This window comes from Canis aureus, chromosome 17 (assembly GCF_053574225.1).
Source record: "Canis aureus isolate CA01 chromosome 17, VMU_Caureus_v.1.0, whole genome shotgun sequence".
Lineage (NCBI taxonomy): Eukaryota > Metazoa > Chordata > Mammalia > Carnivora > Canidae > Canis > Canis aureus.
In genome coordinates, this window is record NC_135627.1 from 11,826,143 (window position 1) to 11,850,515 (window position 24,373).

The 24,373-nt window shown below is 39.5% G+C and overlaps 1 protein-coding gene across 1 annotated transcript in view; it reads right to left on the bottom strand.

Moving 5' to 3' along the window:
* Positions 1-18,720: 18,720 nt before the first annotated feature.
* TM9SF2 (transmembrane 9 superfamily member 2) overlaps positions 18,721-24,373 on the bottom strand; it is a 63,208-nt gene continuing 57,555 nt past the window's right edge. Inside the window, exons 16-17 of the mRNA XM_077855090.1 lie at positions 23,211-23,382; positions 18,721-19,410 (exon numbers count right to left, since the gene is read on the bottom strand). Coding sequence (XP_077711216.1) covers positions 19,343-19,410; positions 23,211-23,382 — 240 coding nt within the window. The 3' untranslated portion in view covers positions 18,721-19,342. The remainder of the gene's footprint in view (positions 19,411-23,210; positions 23,383-24,373) is intronic.

The following is a 24,373-nucleotide window of genomic DNA, read 5'->3' on the forward strand; positions in this document are numbered from 1 at the left end:
AGGCTACTTTGGGAAGAGAGATTCCTTGAGAACACATGTAACAGAGAAGGGCAGAGATGAGAAATTCAGAAAGATGGAGAGAGAGAAAGTCCTAACAATATTGTTTGAACACTTAGATCTAATTGAGTTACTCATTAGACCTTCCAGCTATATGTATATATTTTCTAAATTAATGTTGCTTGAGTGAGTTTTTGGCTCTTGAAACCAAGAGTCTTAATTCAGCAAGTATTCAAGAAATAGCAGGTAATGGGGAGACTGGCTGGCTCAGTCAGAGGAGCACATGACTCTTGATCTCGAGGTCGTGAGTTTGAGCCCCACATTGATGTAGAGATTACTTAAAAATAAAATCTTTAAGAAGAAGAAGAAATAGTAGCTAAATAACAGTTCAATAGAGAATTACCACTTAGACTTTGCCTAACTTCACATTCTGTGCGTTGCCCTGTAAATGGTTTGAAGCCAAATGGCAGCAGCAAAGGAATGAAGAAGTCATTGAAATAGATGTGGATTCATGGGCCTTTTTTTTTTTTTTTTTTTTGGATTCATGGGCCTTTGAAAGGAAACATGAAAAGAGTCACACTGTGAGATATGAAGACACACTACAAAGTCATAGTAATAAAAACAATGTGGTGTCGGCAGTGGAACAGATAAATAAGGGAGTGGGGGCAGGATAAAGTGCTCAAAAACAGATCCATTTACACTTGGAAATGGATATAGGAGAGTTGGTATCACAAACCTGTGGGGAAAGGATAGACTATCGGGTGGTGTTGGGGGGGAAATGGCTTACTATATACAAATATCAATAGGAAAATAATACTATATACAAAGATCAATCCTGGATAATCCAAAATCTAAATGTGAAAAGAAAAATTATAAAACCAATAGCAATAAATATCAGATAAATTTATCATCTTGAGGTTGGGAAGAACTTCTTAAATTAAGAGTATAAGCTGTAAGGGGGATAAAATGGGTGGATGGGAACCCATCAAAATGAAATGGTTCTGATCAACAGAGAAGGGAGGAGATAATAATTGTAAAGTCAAAATCCAACAAGGAAGTAATATCTAGAACAGAGGTTGGCAAACCACGGCTTACAGGCCATATCTGGCCCTGCCACATTTTTGTGTAAGTTTTACTGGAACATCGCCCTCCTTGTTCACACATTGTCATGACTGCTGCATGCTTCAACAGCAGAGTCGAGCTGGTGCAGCAGAGAACATATGGCCTGCAGATCCTAAAATGCTTACTATCTGGGCCCTTTATAGTAAAATTTATTGACATCTTACCTAGAATATACAAGGATGTTAACAAAAAGTGTCAGGAAACCAGTAGAAGAATGGGCCAAGGATATAAAAGGGAAAATATGACGAAACGCTCAACTTCACTGTTAGTCAAAGAGATGCAAATTATGAGATTCCACTTTATACTCACAGCATAGAAAAAATTAGAAAGTCAGCATAGAAAAATTAGAAAATAACAATAGTTGACAAAGATGTATGGAAATGGAAATTATTGTGCTGTGCAGATTGGACTGTAGAATGTGCAGTGTTCGGGTGGCGCAGCAGTTTGGCGCCTGCCTTTGGCCCAGGGCGCGATCCTGGAGACCCGGGATCGAGTCCCACGTCGGGCTCCCGGTGCATGGAGCCTGCTTCTCCCTCTGCCTGTGTCTCTGCCTCTCTCTCTCTGTGTGTGTGTGACTATCATAAATAAATAAAAAATATATATACATTCTAAAAAAAAAAAAAAAGAATGTGCAGTGTTCTTCAGAGTAGCCAGACTTAGTGAAATGCCCATGTGTGGAATACCCGGCAATCCCACTCCTGGGTGCAACTTTGAGAAACCTCACTCTGGTCTGTAGGAAAATGTGCACAAGGACGTCCATCTCGGCAGTTTGTGGGAGTGGGCTGTTGGAATCTGTCTGGTAATATTCAAAGGAAGGGGCAATCAGGTGTCCTGGGTACAGCCTACAGGGAGGGGCCTATGCATTAGCCAATAGTGAACTAGAGATTTGTAGAGTTGCATGGATAGATCATTCTGTGGAGGAGAGAAAAACAGAACATAGTGAGACCCATAGATCAATACTACATATGTACATATGTGTGCATATATATGTGTGTGTGTGTGTATATATATATAATACATATACAAAGAACTCTATGTGTTTTTTAATGATTACGTGCATATGTACATATTCCAGGACACACATCAAATATTATAGGGGCTGGGGTAGAGTGGGCAGAGAAATAAGGTTTGGAAATTAAGAGAAAAATAAAAGGAGAGAGGGGCCTTACACATAAAGATGACAATAATGGAATTAGCTAAATTCTGTGTATCTGAATTACAAACGTGTGCATTCACAGCTCATCAGAGAAAGTGGCTAGCTACAAGACTGGAGTCAGATTGGGTGAGTAGATAGGACACACGATGGCTTGAGAATTCTACAGAAAGTGTCATCACTGGAGTTCTAACATGAATGAACCTTCATAGAGGTTCATAAATATTTACCTCTATTGGCTCTTCCATTGCAGTATATCCCATTTGTACCAGTAATCAATTTATTTCCTTGGAGCTCCAAATCCATCCTTCTTTGCCCTGCTATGTGATGCTGGGACTGGACCCTGTAAACATTTGTCCTGCCACCTGTCACAAAAGGTAAATATTATCTGCAGCAGGCACTCAGGGTGGGTGGGTGGGGGAAGTAGGGGAAGACACTGCAGGTGAAAAGGGTTTTTTGCCCTGCTTCCAATGTCTTTGACCTTGTTCCTATAGCACAGAAACCAGCGGTGCCAGCGGGAGATCCATGGCACACACTCCCTGAGGAAGTTTAGCTGCCGCTCCCCAGCTGGCAGCTTCCCAGGATGTTTTACTTGCGCTCCAGCAGGTGATTTTCTGTTTGCTAGCCATGGCCTGCAACACCCCAGCAAACTGGCATCCTGTCCAGTGGCCACAGTCACACCCTCCCCAATGAGTCCTTTATCTCAGTCTCAGCGAGTGTCTTTTGAGTTCTCTTTACTCTTCGTGGTTAACTCTTTTACCAACTTAATAATTCTCTGTGCTAAAGTTTCTCTGTTCAAATTACTAGCATGGATTCTGTCTCCTGACTGGATCATCTTCACCATAAAATAGCAGACAACAACACAACACAAGGCTTTCCCCACTTCTTACTCTTCACAGCTGACCCTCACGGTCTCCTTTTCCTGTCTTAATTCATCACAGTTGAACTCTCGCAAATGAAATAGAAATTCCTAAGTGCCCAAAGAGGCTCCTTTTAGAGGTTTTCTCTCTTAATCACTTCTTCCAGAAAACATTCTTCTCCCTGATATCACTACATTTCAAACCATTTCTTTGAAGCCAATATAGTTCATATTCTTGCAAGAGTAAGAATATTGGAATTGGGCAAAACTACATTGAAATCTCAGCTCTGTCATTAATAAGTTACTTGATCCTGATCTTTGTGAGTCTCAATCAGCCTTCTCATCTGTAAATTGGGGACAGTAATGAAAATAACTAGTTTGCAAGAGTTTTAAAAATAAGATAATTTATGTAAAATATCAAAACCTAGAGCCTGGTAAACAGTAGATTCTCAATAAATGCTAGCTCCTATATTCTAATGGCCTTCCATCTACCCCTTAGTAGCTGTGGGTGATCCTGGATTTATGTTTCTCTTTCTTTTTAGCATTGTTCTTGGGCAATGTTACCACACATGAGGCTTTAACTACCACCTATTATTTTCTTTTAAGATTGTATTTATTTGTTCACGAGAGACACAGAGAGAGAGGCAGAGAGACACAGGCAGAGGGAGAAGCAGGCTCCCTGCGGGGAGCCCGATGCTGGACTCAAACCCCGGCTCCGGGATCATGACCTGAGTCAAAGGCAGATGCTCAACCACTGAGCCACCCAGGCATCCCAACTACCACCTACTTATAGAGTCATGACTTTAAGACTTATAATCTCTTCCTAGACCTCTCTTCTAATCCAGAGAAGGATCTGATGTTGCCTGAGCGCCTATCATACCCAGAATACCCCTGGGTACCCCACAACATTACGCAGTTTCTCACCTGTACCTCCACATGTCCTGGCCCAAACTGACTGATCAGGGACTGGTGCTCAAGCAAGAGCTGCCACCTCTAGACAGGCCATAGCAATTCTCCACCTAAATGGGAAAGCTCTATGCTGACACAGTGACACTGGAGACCCAATCAGATGTCTTTGTGGGCTCTGGGAATGTGAGACAGAGGAACTCCACATTGACAGCCAGACTGAAAGAAAGCAACAAAAAAGCCAATATGCAGATCTCTCACGGCAATCACACCTAAGGGTAGGCAGTGGCATCAAGGAGAAGCAGAAATAATCACAGAAGAGACAGAGATGTAGGAAGCTCTATCATATATGAGTGGAGTTCCTAGAGCCAGTAGCAAAGGACACTCAATGTTGGACTGCTGGAGTGACTGGGAGTCACTACTTGTCATGAAGAGCATTCCAAGATTCTACGGAGCCTAGACATTGAGATGATTTCCTGTCTTACTTTTTTTTTTTTAAACATTTTATTTATTTATTCATAGAGACAGAGAGAGAGAGAGAGAGAGGCAGAGACACAGGCAGAGGGAGAAGCAGGCTTCATGCAGGGAACCTGATGTGGGACTTGATCCCGGGTCTCTGGGATCATGCCCCGGGCTGGAGGCAGCGCTAAACCCGCTGAGCCACCAGGGCTGCCCTCTGTCTTACTTCTTTTCGCTTCTCTCCCTCCCTCTCTCTCAGAAATACCTTTATACAATTTATTCCATTTTTAAAAATAGATTTTATTTGGGGCACCTGGGTGGCTCAGTTGCTAAGTGTCTGCCCTTGGCTCTGGTCATGATCCCAGGGTCCCGGGATCGAGCCCAAGTTGGGCTCCTTTTTCAGTGGGGAGCCTGCTTCTCTCTCTTCCTCTTCCTCTGTTCCTCTTCCCGACTTGTGCTTGCATGCTTTCTCTCTCTCTCTCCCAAATACATAAAATAAAATAAAAGATTTATTTGAGAGAGAGAGGGAGAACACAGAGGCAGAGTGAGAGGGAGAAGCAGACCCCCCACAGAGCAGAGAGCCCAGTGTCAGATTCCATCTCAGGACCCAGAGGTCATGACCTGAGCCCAAGGCAGACACTTAACCAACTTAGTCCCCTAGGCATCCCTATACGGTTTTTTCCTGATTTTTGTAGTAAGAGATGCTCATTCTCTTTGTTTCTTTACAATAAATGCTGCCACCTGAAAAAGTCCAAAAGGATCTTTGCTCCCTATAACCTCAAGGAGTTTAACTAACATCCCATCAAACCTTCAGACTCATGTAGATCCACCTACCAAACTGCCCTTTCTTGGATAGCATACTCTTTCTTGGATGTCTGCTGTCAGCTGCATGAATGCACGTGTGTGTGCATGTGTACATACATGCTCACATACAAGCAGGGGAATAAAGGAGGAATGCCAGGATAGGACATGATAAAGAAGCATCTGAGAAGGCTAGCCAGTGCCTTAAGACAATGCATTGCCACAGATGGCAATAGATTCAGGTTTTGGTTTTCAAACATTAGTGGGCATCAGAATCACCTCAATAGACTGGGGCCTTGGGCAGCCCGGGTGGCTCAGCGGTTTAGCGCTGACTTCAGCCCAAGGCCTGATCCTGGAAACCCGGGATCAAGTCCCACGTCGGGCTCCCTGCATGGAGCCTGCTTCTCCCTCTGCCTGTGTCTCTCTGCCAGTCTCTCTCTCTCTCTCTCTCTCATGAATAAATAAAATCTTAAAAAAAAATAGACTGAGGCCTTAAGAATCTGCATTTCTAACAAGTTCTCAGGTGAGGCTGATGTTGCTGGTCTGGGAACCACACTGAGAGCCAAGAGTTACAGGGAATGAGTGGCTAAGACAATCAAACCTCAAAGGCTTGGCATGAAGTAATGGACAGATTGAAAAAAATTTCTATGTTGTCCATCCAGATAGCAATTTCCAGAGAATAGCAGATTTTGCTGTTTCCTGTCTTGTGAAAAAAATGCCTAAAAAAAAAAAAAGCAAAACCTATTCCTGTCCCCTGGAGTATCCCATTGTCAACAGTGGTGGGTGGCATGGATGGGTCTTCTTCATTAAAGCTGTCATCACGGGGATCCCTGGGTGGCTCAGCGGTTTAGCGCCTGCCTTCGGCCCAGGGTGTGATCCTGGAGTCCCGGGATCAAGTCCCACATCGGGCTCCCTGCATGGAGCCTGCTTCTCCCTCAGCCTGTGTCTCTGCCTCTCTCTCTCTCTCTCTGCCTCTCATGAATAAATAAATAAATAAAATCTTAAAAAAAAAAAAAGTCATAAAGCTGTCATCACACTGCCCCAGCACCCAGCCCTGACTGGGACAGTCTGAGCAGTCAGAGCAGGTTAATGGGTTAGTTGGCATCTATCTCCCTTGGAATCCCACACTTTCAGCCAAAGCCCTCAGGTCAAAGGCATTCGGTGAGATAAAGGCATCTGTGGTCTGAATCCACATTTCAATAGAACAGAAACTCAAAATAATCAGAATCACTTTCAAGGGTGGTTAAGAGAGTCACCTCCTGAAAACAGCTATTATGTGTCCATAATCTAGGTTAAAGTCAAATTAGGCCTAAGGAAGTGATGGCTCCAGAGCTCCCTCAGAGGGATATTTTCATTTCAATTCTGTCCACACTTTAGAGCACATTTCCGTACTGAATATGGGACATTACTGATTGTCTACTGTATGAGTTTCCTAGGTCCACCAGAAAAAAAATCCCACAAACCAGGTGGCATAAAACAGCAGAAATTTGTTCTCTTGCAGTTCTGGAAGCTAAAATCGGAGAGGGAGGTGTGAGCAGGGCCAGGCCCCCACCCTCAACCCCCATCCCTTTGAGACCTGTAGGGGAGGACCCTTCCTTCTTTCCCTGCTTCTCTTGGCTTCCTGGCCATCCACGGTGCTCCTTGGCTTGCAGCCACATCACTCCAGCCTCTGCTCCTCGTCACACAGCTTCCCCCTTGTGTGTCTCTCTCTTCTCTTCTGACGAGGACACTAGTCATATTGAATCAGGACCCGCCCTGCTCCAGTATGACTTCAACTTAACTCATTATCTGCAACAACCGTATTCCAAATAAAGTCACATTCTGACGTATTGGGGGTTAGGGCTTTGACTTTTTTTTTTTTTTGGAGAAGATGCAATTAACCCATAACGTCTACCCAGGTCCCTCTACTCTTTTCTTCTTCGTAATCAAACTCAGATTTTCCCAAAAACATATTAGCTGACATATGTATGAGTAAAAATATCTAAGTTGAGACTGGGAAGACCTAGCCTAGATGGCATGGCTTGTCCCAACAAGCCATTCCCTGTGTACAACAAAATATGCTTGGGGTAACGCATAAATATGCTCAGATAGAGCTTATAGCAATGGGGAATCGGGGCAAAGCAACAAGCTTTTAAAAGATTGGAACAAAACAAAAAAAAAGAACAAAAATAAATAAATAAATAAAAGATTGGAACATTAGAATACCATGCATGGTCATGGCTAATTATGTGCTTTTCTGTCCGTTACCCCATTAAATTGAGAAGGTTGCTATTTATTTATTTATAATTTTTTGAAGATTTTATTTATTTATTTGAGAGAGTGAGAGTGAGCAGAAGCAGATTCCCCGATGAGCAGGGACTCCCCCAACATGGGGTTTGGTCCCAGGACCCTGGGATCATGACCTGAGCCAAAGGCAGATGCTTAATGCCCCTGAATATCTTATCTCTTACCATAAAGCCTAACATATAATAAGCACTCAGCTTAATAAATATTTTGAATACTAGCAAAAATATTAATTTTGCTAAATTCCTTTTCTTCTCCATTGTGAGCTGTCACCTGCCTGTACCATAGAATGAGTAAAGAAGGTTATACTACAGGAGCTGATACTGGTTTTCTCATCTTGGCACCAAAGAAATGGATACACAGTTTAAGGGTGATCAAGCTGGAATCATGTTGAGGGTTTGGCCACAGGTAGTCTAAATAAGACAAGATGGCAAATGCTGAGGCAGAAAATGCTGGATTGTTGGCAGAGTCTGTGTTTCCCTTGGACATCAAATAATAATGGACCCTGGGGATGTAGATATGGATGCAGTAGAACTCAAGTGGCCTTGCACAGGGTCAGCTAATAGGGTGATTTCAGCTCAGCTCAGGAAAGACAAGTTAGAGCAAACCCACAGAGGGTTCAGTTCAGGTACCGTCAGAGATTTAGTGACAGATTCCTTCTTACTCATGCCTGACCCACACAAAGTTGGATGAGAACTCAGAAGAGCCCCATGAACACACTTATATACTGCAAAATATGTATACCAGAAAAACTGTCAAAGATTTGGAAATCGGCAAAAAAGACTATTAGTATTCTTTCAGGGAAATGCTGGGGTGTTGTCCCCCAGACTGGCCAGGAGTACTGGATACTATAAGTGTGTGTGTACCTTTGATTGTCTTTGATTGGACTAGTTTACAACTCTGTAGAGGTGTTAGTAAACTTGTAGAAAACTGACAGCTATGCAAATGTTTCCCGTCTCTAGTGATGCCAGAGTCTTGTTCATAGTGGTGCAAAATTAACTTGTCCGGTAGAGAATCTGCATCTCTATAAGTCTACATCTTCTCTATAAGTCTACATCTTATTTGATCTGGTTTTAACATCTTAATTAACTCAATTAATGAGTTAAATAAAATCTTTCACATGTAAGCATGTGTTTATAGAAGAGTCATGAGTTTTACTTTTCAGAATATGATTCTTCTTGAAAAATAAGAAGTATGAAGAAGAAGAAGAAAAAGAAGAAGAGGAGGAGGAGGAGGAGGAGAAGGAAGAGGAGGAAGAAGAAGGCAAGCAGCAGCTGTGTCCTGGTTCCCAATAGAGAAATGTGCTTTGATTCTTTAACAGTTGAGGAATTCTGGGTACTTCTGCTGGGTGTGGTGTGGGAAGGGAGGACAGGGAAGGAAGAAAGGGAGGAAGTTTTAATTATTCCCTAGAAGCCCTATATTTCTGTGCACATTAGACACAGTCACTTAGACTATTCTTCCTCAGGAAAGTAACTGGTCACCAAAGCCCAGCCAGCACATCCTGCAGAGCCTGGCAGAAAACATAAGAAATTACAAGATAGATTCCCTATCTCCCAGTGGCAAACCACTTGTCAGCACCATATCTTCCACATGGGCCATGCAGGACACTGACATGTGGCTTCCACACGTGGGGGAAGTCTATTTGGGGTGTTGTTTCAGCTACACTCCACCAGGTGGCTTGGTCAGGCTCAGGCCTTCCTTGTACCCAGACCCTGAGCAACTTCTAAAACTTCCCTTTGACTGAGGAACTCATCAAGTTCCATTTGAAAGCAGGAGGGAGTTCATGCAACAGTTCATCTTCTTGAGGACTGCTGTTTGCCTACAGACTGAGAGTTCTGGAACTTTCCTCCATGACATCTCTTGGCATCCCACCCATTGGATCTTGTTCCTTTAGTGCTTATGGGGTGTTCACAGGTTACTGCAGCTTTGGCTCTGGCCCTGCCCAGCGCAGACATGGGAACAAAATCACAAACCAAAGGCAACATCTTGAACTTCAATTCAGCCAAGAGGCCACTTGCTTTATTTAGAGAATAATTGGCATGGTACCAAGGGACTCAGGATCATTATTCTCCCTTAAACTCTCCACATTCTATCTCAATGCCAGTTACCATCCAACTGCTATATTTGATTCGTGTTTTCTGCTCAACAGAAGACCAGTAAATATGGGCTCTTTAACTAGCAGGTCCCAGTCAATGGACATTGCTTGGTCAACCTCCAACTAGTTTTTACTACAGTCCCTTGTCTTGACTGGTGGGGACCTGGGCTTACCTCCTACAACCCAAGCAATGACTCTAACCCTCAAAATGAACCACATTAGTTCCTTTATGCTATCCTCTAACAATTTCTCTCTTTTCCATAGAGGCCATGTTATGATTTTAAGAATATAAAGAACAAATTAGAATAAATAATTCTAAAATTTGTACAGAACCACAAAAAACCCAAGTAACCAAAGCAATCTTGAAAAAGAAAAACAAAATTGGAGGTATCACAATTCCAGATTTTAAGATATACTACAAAGCTGTAGTAATCAAAATGGTATGGTACTGTCACAAAAACAGACATATAGATCAATGGAACAGAATAGAGAGCCCAGAAATAAATTCATATTTATATGGTCAGTTAATCTACAACAAAGGAGGAAAGAATATCCAATGAAGTAAAGACAGTCTCTTTAAAAAATGGTGCTGGGAAAACTGGACAGCTACATGCTAAAGAATGAAACTGGATCACTTTTTCACACCATACCCAAATATAAATTCAAAATGCTTTAAAGACCTAAATGTGATACCTGAAACCATAAAAATCCTAGAAAAGAGCACAGGCAGTAATTTCTCTGACATCAGCAATAGCAATGTTTTTCCAGATATGTAACCTAAGGCAAGGAAAACAAAAGCAAAAATAAACCATTGGGACTACATCAAAATGAAAAGCTTCTGCACAGCAAAGGAAACAATCAACACAACCTACCGAATGGAAGAAGATATTTACAAATGACAATACTTGATAAGGGGTTAGTATCCAAAATATATAAAGAACTTAGGCAACTTAACATCAAAACCCCACAAATAATCTAATTTAAAATGGGCAGAAGACATGAACAGATATTTCTCCTAAGAAGACATACAGATGGCCAAGAGACACATGAAAAAATGCTCAACATCACTCATCATAAGGGAAAGGCAAATAAAAACCAAAATGAGATCTCACTTCACACCTATCAGAATGGCAAAAATCAAAAACGCAAGAAACAACAAGTGTTGGTGGGTGTACAGACAAAAAGGAAGACTTGTTCACCATTGGTGGGAATGCAAACTGGTACAGCCACTGTGAAAAACAATATGGAGATTCCTCAAAAAATTAAAAATAGACATATAATCCAGTAATTCCACTATTGGATATTTACTCAAGGGATACGAAAACACAAATTCAAAATGATATATTCACCCCTAGGCCTATTGCAGCATTATTTACAATAGCCAAAAATGGAAGCAACCCATGTGTCCATCAATTGATGAATAAACAAGATGTGATATAGATAAACAATGGAGTGTTACTCAGACATAAACAAGAATGAAATTTTGCCATTTGCAACAACATGGATGGATCTAGAGGGTATAATGCTAAGGGAAATAAGTCAAAGACAATACATGATCCCACTCAGATGTGGAGTTTAAGAAACAAAACAAATGAACCAAGAAAGAAGATAAACCAAAAAACAGACTCTTTTTAAAAGATTTTAAGTAATCTCTACACCCAACGTGGGGCTCAAACTCACAACCCCAAGATCAGGAGTCACATGCTCTTCCAACTAAGCCAGCCAGGTGCCACCAAAAACCAGACTTTTGACTATGGAGGACAAACTGGTGGTTACCAGAGGGGAGATGGGTAAGGGATGGGTGAAACAGGTGAAGGGGACTAAAAGTACACTTCTGATGAGCACCAAGTAATGCATGGAATTGCTGACTCACTATAATATACACCGGAAACTAATGGCATGTTAACTACACTAGAATTAAAACTTAAAAATTTTGGGATGCCTGGGTAGCTCAGTGATTGAGCATCTGCCTTTGGCTCAGGGCGTGATCCTGGGATCCAGGATCGAGTCCTACATTGGGCTCCCTGCAGGGAGCCTGCTTCTCCCTCTGCCTATGTCTCTGCCTCTCTCTCTCTGTGTCTCTCATGAACAAATAAATAAATCTTTTTAAAAAAACTTAATTTTTTAAAAAAAGAAAGTAATATGTTGGTTTTTCAGGTGTGTGTGTACAGAATACTTACATATTATAGAGAATTTGGCAAAATTAGGATAAATATTCCAAATGCCAAACCATTGCTTATGTGACAAGACATTGGGAGAATCAGAGGTAATTGTTACTTAATATAAAATGACCTATCTCCTTTTTAGCTTTTTGCCCACTTGCTGACAGAATTTCACATATAGTTATCCATACATAACTATAGCAATCTAGAAACTCAATATTTAAATGTAAATGTAAGTTAGAAAGGATAAAAGTAGATATTACAGATTTTTCACAGCTTTGAAAATAGGCCTCATCTTCCAGTGGAAAAGAGCAATACATAGATACTTGGGGAGGCTTTCACCAACCACCTTAGGGTTAGTTTGGTGGGGAGTGGTCCACTCTGTTGGGACTATTCTGGGTAGCCAGGGTGTAGTAGGATGTTGGAGAATTGCTGGAACCTGGAACCCCAGTTGGGAGCATGCTCTGAGGCACTCACATACCTGGGCTTCCAGCCAAAGCCCCCAGATCAGGTGAGGGAGAGGAAAGGGGGCGTTCTTTTCAAACCAGCCCTGTGGGTTTGAAGGGAAGAGACCGGAAGTTAGCCACAGCCACAGCACAAAGCATGGGTGAGCCAAGGAAGCAGCCACCTCAGTGGAGCAATGTCAGGGTACTGGGCTTCTGAGGCAAACAAGAGCAAACATCAAGACTGACAGTCAAGTGCTGGTATCAGGTTGTTTTCAAAGGTCCGTAGTAAGGGGCCGCATTTCTGTGTAGCAATGCACGGAATTAAACGATGCATCCATTAGTTGGGATCTAGTGATGCTTTCGTTAGTTTTGGTCATTAGATAATGATGGTGGGTAGTTGAGTTAGGAAGCAATAGAAGTTTTTCTTCAAATCTGTTTCACCAAACAGTTCCTAAGAGGTAGCATATATCACTTTACATATTTATTAGATATTCCTGAGGTGTCATTTAATAACAGCGATGGGGATCCCTGGGTGGCGCAGCGGTTTGGCGCCTGCCTTTGGCCCAGGGCGCGATCCTGGAGACCCGGGATCGAATCCCACGTCGGGCTCTCGGTGCATGGAGCCTGCTTCTCCCTCTGCCTCATTCTCTCTCTCTCTCTCTCTCTCTGTGACTATCACAAATAAATTAAAAAAAAAAAAAATAACAGCGATGCTTTGTACTACATGCTGAATACAGTCTGCACAGTAAAACGATCTCCACAGCTGCTTTCGCAAAATCCTCATGCCAATTCTGAAACCAAATGTTATTAATATTGTCATCTAAATAAGGATCCAAATAGGAGGCTTCAAGTAGGTAAATTAAAAATGAAGTTTTGGTTTCTGGAAAGATATGGTGCTCAGGAAGGAGAGTGTTAACAGTGATGGTCTCCTGGGTGGAGAACTCAGTGACGTTTAGGACGAAGGCAGATTTTCTCCATATTCTTTACTATGGTTTGAATTGTGTACCATGCACATGGATTACCCATCCCCAAGGAAAAATTGAATTAAAATAGTGAAAATTATAATAAATGTTCAGAATCTAAGCTGAAACTGAACACTATATATCCTGTTACAGTGCTTTTTCCTAAACCTTCAAGGTAAAGCGAAACAAGCTCTGCTATTATAAAAAAAAAAAAAAAAAGCCCTCTCTCCTTTGCCCCCTGCATCTCAATAGCTGTGTGTAATTCCTTTGAGGAGCCTAGTAAGCACCTGTGGATGTTAAAAATGCATTTAATCATTCCCCCCCTCAAAGTTTGACAGAAGTGTGGCTAGGAGGGCCATCTGTTTTGTTTGAATGAGAAATGACCCAGCATTCTGATTTCAATTAGCCTCTTTGTAGCTTTATGTTTGAGCTAGTTCCATGGGTAACAGTTCAAACTAAGTGTGGAGAGGAGCTGGCCAAGTTCTGCCAGTGCTGATTTGTTTTAACAACTGTCAGTGATCATGGGACAAGTGTACAAGGCAATGTTGCGGGATACACATTAAAATGCATAATTTTATGGAATCAAAACAGCACATTCTAGAACCTGAGAGCTAAACAAAATACTGAAATGGTGTCTTTACGTCATATCAAATGATTTAAATATTCAAAATCTGTATCACTTAACCTAAATTCTTAGTTTCACTCAATAAACACACACCTACTATGTGCCAAGGACTGTTATGCCCCGGGCATGAACCAAAGATGATGTAAGCGGTGGTTCCTGCCCTTCAGAAAGAAGTCTGTGTTCTATCTGGGAGGATAAGGCTGCAAAGTTAAACAATAATCTAAGTAATATTTAAGACAAGAATAAGAGAGCAGTCAAACATCACCATGTAACAAATTATTAGGAGTTCAGAGGATGGGAAGAATTACTTAGGTCAAAACCTTTATACTGGGTGGGGTCTGATCAGTAGTGGTAGAGCAGGATTCTAAAGCCTGGGGCTTCTCTCTCTTTCTCTCTGTGTCTATCATAAATAAATAAATAAATCTTAAAAAAAAAAAGGGCGGGGGGATCCCTGGGTGTCCCAGTGGTTTGGCGCCTGCCTTTGGCCCAGGGTGCAATCCTGGAGTCCGGGGATTGAGTCCCACGTCAGGCTCCCGGCATAGAGCCTGCTTCTCCCTCCTCCTGTGTTTCTGCCTCTCTCTCTCTCTTTCTCTCTGTGTGTATCATAAATAAATAAATAAATAAATCATTAAAAAAATATAAAGCCTGGGGCTCTTTAGATCACTTCCACTCAAATCTCTCTCTCACACACACACAGCTAACGCATACATACATGGCAGGTTTACAAAGGTGGGTGTACAGCCTCCAGAATGGTTAAAGGTAACCCAAAGATGCATCACTGTGTTGGTGAAGGTCCAAAGCATCCTGGTGGCTTTAGGGAAGCCAGCCTGAATCTTGGTCCTAGTCCTCACTGCCTCCCAGGGTGTGTTTGTCAGATACCAGATTCCTGGGCCCCCATCCTGCACAGGTTGATTGCCCAATTTGCTGATTAGTCATGCAATGGGTCTCAAGGAAATCATATGAATGTGGGCAGGGAAAGGGGTCGTTTTTGATGTCAGCTGGTTTGTGCAATTCCAGTAATGACTGGTTCACAATTTCCCTGCATGAAAAGCAAATGCCACCACACTTCGGTGCTCCCATTACCATCTGGTTTCCTGATGTCCTAAAGGAAGGTCCTATAACCTCAGTTCTGCAGCTTTAGAGGTTTCTTATCATGACCCCTTTTCCTCAAGGGGTTGGCAAAGTTCTTCAAGGTCAAATAATCCAGAGCAGAGGAGTAAGAATATGTAAGGTGTCTTTGACTCCTGGTGATGGTGGCCACTGAGGATACTCTGTGGTAGGGCCGTGGTTCAGCAGCGTCTCACAGGATGGGTTCTTCTGAGTCCACAGCTCCTTCCATCCTAGCACTGCCAAAGCAGGACACAACTGAGTTGCAGGCAGCAACTCTCCTGTGGTCAACCCTAGCCCTACCACCTTAGTTTGCTCCTGTACCTGAAACAGTGCCAGTCAGCAGGCTGCAACGCAACTTGTCTAGCTGTAGCATTAGCCAGAGAAGAGAGCCTGATTCACTTCGACTCACTGGCCTATTATTTTCTTTGATAATAATGTTAATAAAAACATTTGGCTTATATTGAGGAAGAAAATCAGATTTGAATTCTATATATACATTCCTTGATTATAAAGATTCAGTGAGAACCAGCTTTTAAAAGTAAACACTAATCCTTCAATCATTTTTGAGTTAAATGTTATATTTTTAATTCTTTTCAGAGAAATTAATGACCTATGGCCTATTATAGTACTATTTATATATCAAAGTCAAGACCATTCATGTGGCCTAGACTGCTTTTTGCTAAAATTATCCAAAGGAAATAATAAATAGGACTTTTAGAAGCCAATGTTTTCTTCTTTATAAAATAATTCATTACTGTTGAAACTATCAACTATATCAGTGGGCCAAAGAATGAAAGAGAACAGAAGATAATCAAATATGAGAACGAAGATAGAAAGTTTAAATGGACAGGCCAAAAAAATACAACATATTTCAAAACCTAGAGAAATGTGCAGTAACAATGATTTTTAGTGTTTAGACTTCAAATTTCAGTTAAGGAGAGAACAAATTAGTAGAAGGAAACAAGTTTGACAAAGTAAAAATTTCTGAGAAAGCAAACAAAAAATGTTCTACATATAGATTTCATTGCAGGCAGAGATGTTATGGCCACTATCCAGGCTACAGGAGAAAAATACAAAAATGGAAAAATATTTTAATTTTAATGACATAAATTTACATATTAATGAAACACTCAAATGTCCTGCTATCCATAGGCAGAAGGTAAGGAATACATTCTGTTAAGAGGCCATTATCCTGTTCATTAAAAACTCAAAGCAGGCCTTTATAAAGCCTTCTATAATCAATCATTTAAAAAAAATCTTTAGGACCTGTAATGCTTTAAATTTTAAAAGTCTTTTGTGACTCGTGGCATTACTTAATCTTAGCTGGTATATGTAAAAATATGAGGGCCTGATAGCATTGATTTAAGTACTGGTTAATTTTCAAGTCACCCATCACATAGGACAAAGGCACCAGATGCCCATCTGACAATACAGCAACTTCCAAGGCTGCACAATGCACCAGCTTTGTACCTTGTATGGTATGATGAATGCAGAAAGGTCTACCCTCAGCCACTTCCCCTAAGTGCTCCGTGACCTAAACAAGGCACCCTTTAGAAGCACTCCTCTCACTTGAAGCACTGTTCATACGCCATAAAACCCAAACTTCAAATGTTAAATAGCGTTACTAAGACTACTTTAAATACTGTCATTGCTTCAGATTATCAAATTAGCCAAGAGTTGGGGCATTGAGAAAAACACATAAAGGTAAATTCTGAAGGGAGGAGAAAAAGCAAACTGACTCCAATCATGTGACTGCCCTGTGTCCATGGCAACCGAGGCAAGTGAGCTAGAACCATGGAGCTGACGTCAAAGCCACAAAGAGGTGTGTTCTCCAAGGCCCTCCTCACCACTTGTCTTGCTTGCTTTCCTCTTTGCTGTCTCCTTCCTCATCACTCCTCCCTACTAAGTCTTTTCCTTTGATATTTTATTTTTCCAATTGCCTCATCATTATTTGTGTAAAATGTGCTTACTGTGAAGTATAGAGAAAAATTAAAGTTTTATATTAAAAAAATTATATCAAAACAGTAAGTTGACTGTTTGAGTCACTAAGCTAATTGTTCATGGAAGGAACAATAAAATTTAAGCTTAACTTTGATCAGCAAAACTAGCCTCGTTCTGAATCCAGTTTTTTTTTTAATAAAATCTTTTGTTTAGTCAACTAGCTTATCTCAACCGTACTTTAACAGTATTATACATAAAAACTATACTTTAAGAGATGCAGAAAATAAATTTATTTTTATTTTTTATTTTTAAAAAATATTTTATTGATTTATTCATGAGAGACACACACAGAGAGAGAGGCAGAGACACAGGCAGAGGGAGAAGCAGGCTCCATGCAGGGAGCCCGACGTGGGACTTGATCCCAGGTCTCCAGGATCACACCCTGGACCGAAGGTGGCGCTAAACTGCTGAGCCACTGGGGCTGCCCCAGAAAATAAATTTAAAAGGAACTTCTCTAAAATCGCTATGTGAGAAGTTAAAAATAACTAGAGCTCCTTCAAAACCAACAGGTTCGTTTTTTTAAAAAAGAGTATCGGGGGATCCCTGGGTGGCGCCTGCCTTTGGCCCAGGGCGCGATCCTGGAGTCCTGGAATTGGGTCCCGCGTCGGGCTCCTGGCATGGAGCCTGCTTCTCCCTCCTCCTGTGTCTCTGCCTCTCTCTCTATGTCTATCATAAATAAATAAATCTTTAAAAAAAAAAAAGAGTATCAACATAAAACTGAGTAAGAGCCCAGCAATGTTACTATCTGATTTGTTCTCTCATAAGCAGCAAGCATCGAGCCCCTAAAATACAAGATGAATATCCTTATAGATATAAGCAAACTAATGTTTCTGTAATCATCTCAAATTTCTATTTCCACATAAATGGATTTCAATTAGTCAGATGAATGTGAAATAGTTCTTTTTCCTTTAAAGATTTTGAGAGAGCGAGCGTGAGTGGGAGGGAGGGAGAAGCAGACTCCCTGCTGAGCAGGGAGCCCAACGTGGGGCTTGATCCCAGGACTCTGGGACCATGATCTGAGCTGAAGGTAGATGCTTAACTCAGCAATCTAGGCACCCTAGAAACAGTTATTTCCTAACTCTTAAGAAATAAAACTGAACTCCAAATGAAGACAATATAAAGACTAGATCTGCTAGTCATTGCTAGTATATAAACAAATACTGACTTAAAAAAATAAAAAATGGGGCGCCTGGATGACTCTGTCAGTTGGGCATCCAATTCTTGATTTCAGCCTATATCATGATCTCAGAGTTATGAGACTGAGCCTGCAGGCTCTGCTTTGGGCCTGCAGGCTGAATCTGAAGCCTGCTTAAGATTCTCTCTCTCCCCCTCTCCTTCTGCCCCTCCCCCACCACAGCTCATGCTCTAAAACCAAAAAAAGTAAAAAAATAAAATGATTGGGACTTTTATTAAAAAAAAATTTTAAATACCGTATTTTGAAAAACAGGTCAAAAATATAAAATCCTTAATGACAATGTAGTGAGGCCCATATTAACTACTAGACATACATTATTTATCTGGCTAGATGTACATGACTATAATTACTAATAGTGAAAATCTCTCAGATTTGTCACAAAGCCCAAGAGACTGGAATTTCATTTAGATAACCAAGAAAGTGTTACATTAACAAAACTCAGTAAAATCTCATAAAACAGTATAAACCATTTTAAAATACCATTGGTACATAGATTTCTTTTATAGATTTTCCTTGAATATACATTAGGTAATGATGCAATGAAGACGTTTTTACAATATTTATTAAGATAACAAATTTATAAATTGAAAGACTCAGAGGCACATAGTTTAAAAGGCCAGTACCATGGGAATAATGAAGTCAACACAGAGAAGAAGATATGAACAGTTACAACCAATACAAGATTTTCTTAAAAGCCACAGCCCCCTAATAAACACATCATATGAATCATCCTTCAAAATTACCATGATAAAAAGTTATTTCCTTCAAAGAAAAATAATTCTTTCCACCTACCGAGCCTAGAAAATCCTATTTACAATGAACTGTCCTGCATTTCATCAGCACTGTTTCATATGGCCTCCTCTATTCTGCCATTAGCAGTATTGAAACTTTTATAGCTATTGTATTTACAAATGCACATAATATTTAAATTTGCTCTTCAACGAGAACTGAATATATACTTAATCAAATCACGATACAAATGTTTTAGTGTTGAAAACACATTTTGTGGAGACAGGTGTATGGGAAGAGGTGTACTTAGAATTATGTTGCTTCTCAAGGATTACTTAGGCCAATAAGTCTGATAAAACTCAAGGTAGTCACAAAAACAGCTCTTTGTTGATGAAGAATTTAATTTATTTCTGTTTTAACTGGACACACTGGCTTCTTCAGTCAACCTTCACCACACTGTATATTTTGGTAACAAACCAAAAGCATGCAAAGAAGCCAATTGTTCCTATAAAAAAATAAAAAAATAAATAAATACTTTTCCAAAGGAAATTTCATAATTTACACAAAAACACAGATTTAAAATGATTGGTTCCTTTAGTAATAGCCACAAAACTATAAACTATTACTTACCAGGAATATACCATAGATCTATAAGTTTTTTGAAAATTACACAACTACCTTAAATCAAATTTTTTACAGATTTGATAGAACTTTTTATACTCTAAGATTACCTAAGAATATTCTTTTCTTTATTACTTGCAAAAAAACTAAAATGAAAAGATAAATAGGATATCAATTTCCTTTTCCTATTTAATAATAATATATCACAAAATGGAAAACCACTATTAAAATTAATTCAAGGTATGATATAAATACCTTAAACAGAATATCAGATTCATAGACTTAAATGGGGGCTATTTCCTAAGTATAGTTATTGGGAATTATCAATTTCTAAAGAAATACAATAAAACTAAACTCAAAGTTTTTACAGTGTTAAAAATGATCTAATTAGGATCACAACAAAGTGCATCCCCACTGAATATGAGAGGTGGTGTGGTGTTGGAGGACAGAGCAGTTCTGTCATGACTGAATTATTCTTCAGACTAGTCAAATGAAATCTCCAAACCCATTTATTATTAAAACAGAGATAATTTTATCTGTCCTATGTAAAGTAAATGAGATGATTCATGAAAAATAAATGCTTTGGTTTTCAAGTATCTCCTCCATCAGTCTAGGTTCCAGAAAATTTGAATGCTAGACAGGTGACAAAAATGAGACTCAGTTAAGAAACTGTCTAATGGCCACATAGCTGAATTAGAATGCAAATTCACTTTTTCTGACTTCAAGTATGGTGCTCTTTTAAACCTTACCATGCTTAGATTTACTAAACAAATTCAGAGACATTGTTTTGCAAAAGATTATTTACTAAATTGTTAACTGCCTAATATATTTTTAAAAACTGAAAAAATTCCAGAATTACCCCGAGAAAATAAATGTAAGTGCTGATGAACACAGAAGGGGATGCACATATCTTTGTGTAAGCTTTATATCCATCGACAGATGAATGGATAAAGAAGTGGCATATATGCACAATGGAATATTACTAAGCTGTCAAAAAAGGGATATCTTGCCATTTGCAATGACATGGATGGAAGTAGAGGGTATTATGCTAAGTGAAATAATCACAGAAGGACAATTATCATATGTTTCACTCGTAATGTGGGATTTAAGAAACAAAACAGAGGATCTAGGGACGCCTGGGTGGCTCAGCAGTTGAGCATCTGCCTTTGGCTCAGGGCATGATCCCAGAGTCCTGGGATTGAGTCCCACATCGGGTTTCCTGCATGAAGGCTGCTTCTCCCTCTGTCTGTGTCTCTGCCTCTCTCTCTCTCTCTCTCTGTGTCTCTCATGAATAAATAAATAAAATCTTTAAAAAATAATAAAAAAATAAAACAAGATGAAACCAGAGAGGGAGACAAGCCGTAGGAGACTTTTAACTACGGGCAACAAACTGAGGGTCTCTGGAGGGAAGAGGGGATATGGGGATAGGGTAACTGGGTGATGGGCCCTAAGGAGGCATGTAATGTAATGAGCACTGGGTGTTATACAAGACTGATGAATCACTGAACTCTATTTCTGAAACCAATAATACATTATATATTACTTAACTGAATTTAAATAAAAAAAGTTCCAAAGTTTTCGTCATTGTCTTAAATGTAATACAAAGAAAAAGTATTAAAGGAGATTTTCTAAGTCGATTTTCTAAGTCAAGAGACTATATGTGGGACATTATTAGGGGATGTTATAAATATTACTGTACTCATTCATACATCGTATGAGTCCCTGCAATTTGTCAGTCACTGTGTGTTTTTTTTTTTTTCCATTAAGATTTTTTTTTTTTAATTTTTATTTATTTATGATAGTCACACACAGAGAGAGAGGCAGAGGCACAGGCAGAGGGAGAGGCAGGCTCCATGCACCGGGAGCCCGATATGGGATTCGACCCCGGGTCTCCAGGATCGCGCCCTGGGCCAAAGGCAGGCGCTAAACCGCTGCGCCACCCAGGGATCCCAGTCACTGTGTGTTTTAAAGGAAATAAAAATACATCTTTTGGATATTCAAAAGATCATTATTAAGGTCTGTGTAGAGGCTGGGGCTAATTTTAGAAAAGTAATGGTGAAAACATAAATGTATTTAAACAACCTTATGCTTAGCAAGAACTTCAAGATAATATTTTAAGATGAGAAAATACATTTATCACCGTATTTGGTAACCCTAAGGTTTTATTCTTAACAAAATACTCTTACTATTTCACTTTGTTCTTAATATGGGATAAATATAACATACACATGGATAGTGGCATCTTTTCTCATGTGACAGAATAATTGTTTTGTTTTGTAAAACACTGACTTCAACGACATGGTGTTAGTTAGGAGCACTGAAGTAAAATACAGATGTATCCCACTTTGGAAACATGTAAGACACTGAATGGGCTCACCACTCCCCTTTAGAGAATCTTTCCCATAAAGTGACATATACCAAAAGCTATTGGTTAAACTGGATGATTAAATTTGAGGTGGCTCCCAAATTTAGATTACAAAGGTTTACTCTGAATAAATAAAATGTGACACTAAAAACCAGAACAATAAAGATTTAGGTGATGGTTAAACTCTTATTATATCACATGCCTGGAAAACCAAGAGACATTCACTAAGATCACTACTTTTTTGTGTGTAAACAGGAATAAATTATTCTATATATGCCCTTAGGAACACACAGATACAGATGCATAAAAGCAGTAATTCATTGTCTCATAGGCTACCTCTGTTTTACAGACTATTTATTAAGATTTATAGCTGTGGACCTATCTTATTGATCACATGGCATCAAGATAAACACCTCCCACACATACACCTACCCCACTGTCTGACCAATGACCTAGAAATACAGAATCAACAGAAGAGCTTAAAGCTCATTCTATGCTGATACAGTTAAAGTTTCCTATAAGGAAACTTTAAACTCTACCAAATTCTCTTAAATATTAACAAATGACTAAAAAATAGAACAGTTCTAATTTTTTTTAAATTCCCTTTTCCTTTTCAGATTCTATACTTCCTCAAAGAACATGCAACACTATTTAAATACAAATTTTAGATGCACATTTTTTTTGTGAAAAAGAAAGGTCCTACAATTTTCTTTTTTTAAGTTTGATTATTCCATAAATGTTTACCAAGTAATTACTCTAAGGGCTCTAAGATGCAGAAAACTTTTATCTAGTGAACAGGTAAGACACACATAAATAACCTAAGTACCAATACTTCCCATTTAGGTACTTGGATTTTCAAGTGGAGATATAAACTTATAGTTTAAAACTTCTAGAATAAGGAGTGTTCTATGATGGTGTTCTCTTGATGACATTTTTCTCAAGCTCATCTTGACTTCACCCCCTCAACTTCTACTCATATTTAAACTTTTTACCCTACTTCTGAAATGAGCTTGCAAAAGACTATATACCATTAAGAGGTTACAGGGGAAAACTTTGGGCAGGTGTGGGTCCAGGTACCCCGGGATGGTAGGACAATGATGGTGTCTGTCTAGATTTCTTCCATTAGGTTTGGTTCCCTCACTTTTGGTTTACTGACATCCACCTCACAGCAGGGCAGATCAAACAATGCTTAGCTGCACTGAGGACTAAATACAGCAGTGCGTAGTAGTAGAAACCATCATGGATTTTATAAAAGGAAAATATTTATAAATAATTTGCCAACAAACTTATTAACTAAAACTAATCATTTTAATTCTTACCTGTAAAAAGAAAGAAGATCAAAACCATTATCATGGTATAGCCAAAGTACAGAATTGTACTTGCTGTTCCTGTGATTTGCAGTTTTGAAAAGAAGTAGTGTATTGCATATATTAAGAAATAAACTGCAGTAAAGCCACTGGTAAGGAATGAACGCCACTGCCAATGATAATCCTAGAGTAAAAAGAAAAAAGGAATAAGAATTACTTTTCAATTAATAGATAACATATAATAGCCTCCAAATCTAATTTTTACTATCATTTCCAATCTCTTTCCCTTACTGAACCTTGCCCATTTCCCTCCTCACTAAAGATGCTAAGAACTATCCTCTACTTTTAGGGGAGCTACTTAAAGACTGGCTAAAAACCTGTGGCAAAATCTTAAATGGTTTACAAATAATGAAGAATTAGACTGTATTTTTTTTTTTTAAGATTTTATTCATTGAATCATGACAGACACAGAGAGAATGGCAGAGACACAGGCAGAGGGAGAAGTAGGCTCCCTGTGGGGAGCCCAATGTGGGACTCAATCCCAGGACCCTAGGATCTTGCCATGAGCTCAAAGCAGACACTCAACCTCTGAGCCATCAGGTGCCCCTAGACTGTACTTTAAGATGTACTCTTCCCGGGATACTTCCTTACGGGGAGCTCACTGCTCCCTGTGCCTATGTCTCTGCCTCTACCTCTCTCTGTCTCTCATGAACAAATAAAAAACTAAAATATTAAAAAAAAAAATAAAATGTACTCTGCCCAAAGAAAAGCAATGCATAAGAGCTTACTTATGTAGTTTAAAATTAATATTACTTATCATATAGTCTGGTCAACTTTATGTTAGAAAGATTATCCTATCAAGGCCTGATGAAATCTATTTTCAGTTACTACTAACAAAATTTAAACAAGGTTGATTTTTAAAACAGTTCTTACTTTTATATAAAGTAGCTTATAGATTTAACAGGAGATCTTAAAAAAAATACTTCATTCTTTTCTACCCCTTAAAATATGTGAAAAAAACAAATATGTTTACAAAGCATACCAGCATAAATGAGAAAATCTTAAGGAATCCACACATAGAAACTACTATAGCAAATTAATAAATTCAGCAAAGTTGCAGGATACATGATTGGAATGAAAATCAGCTGTGTTGTTATATACTACCAATGAACAAT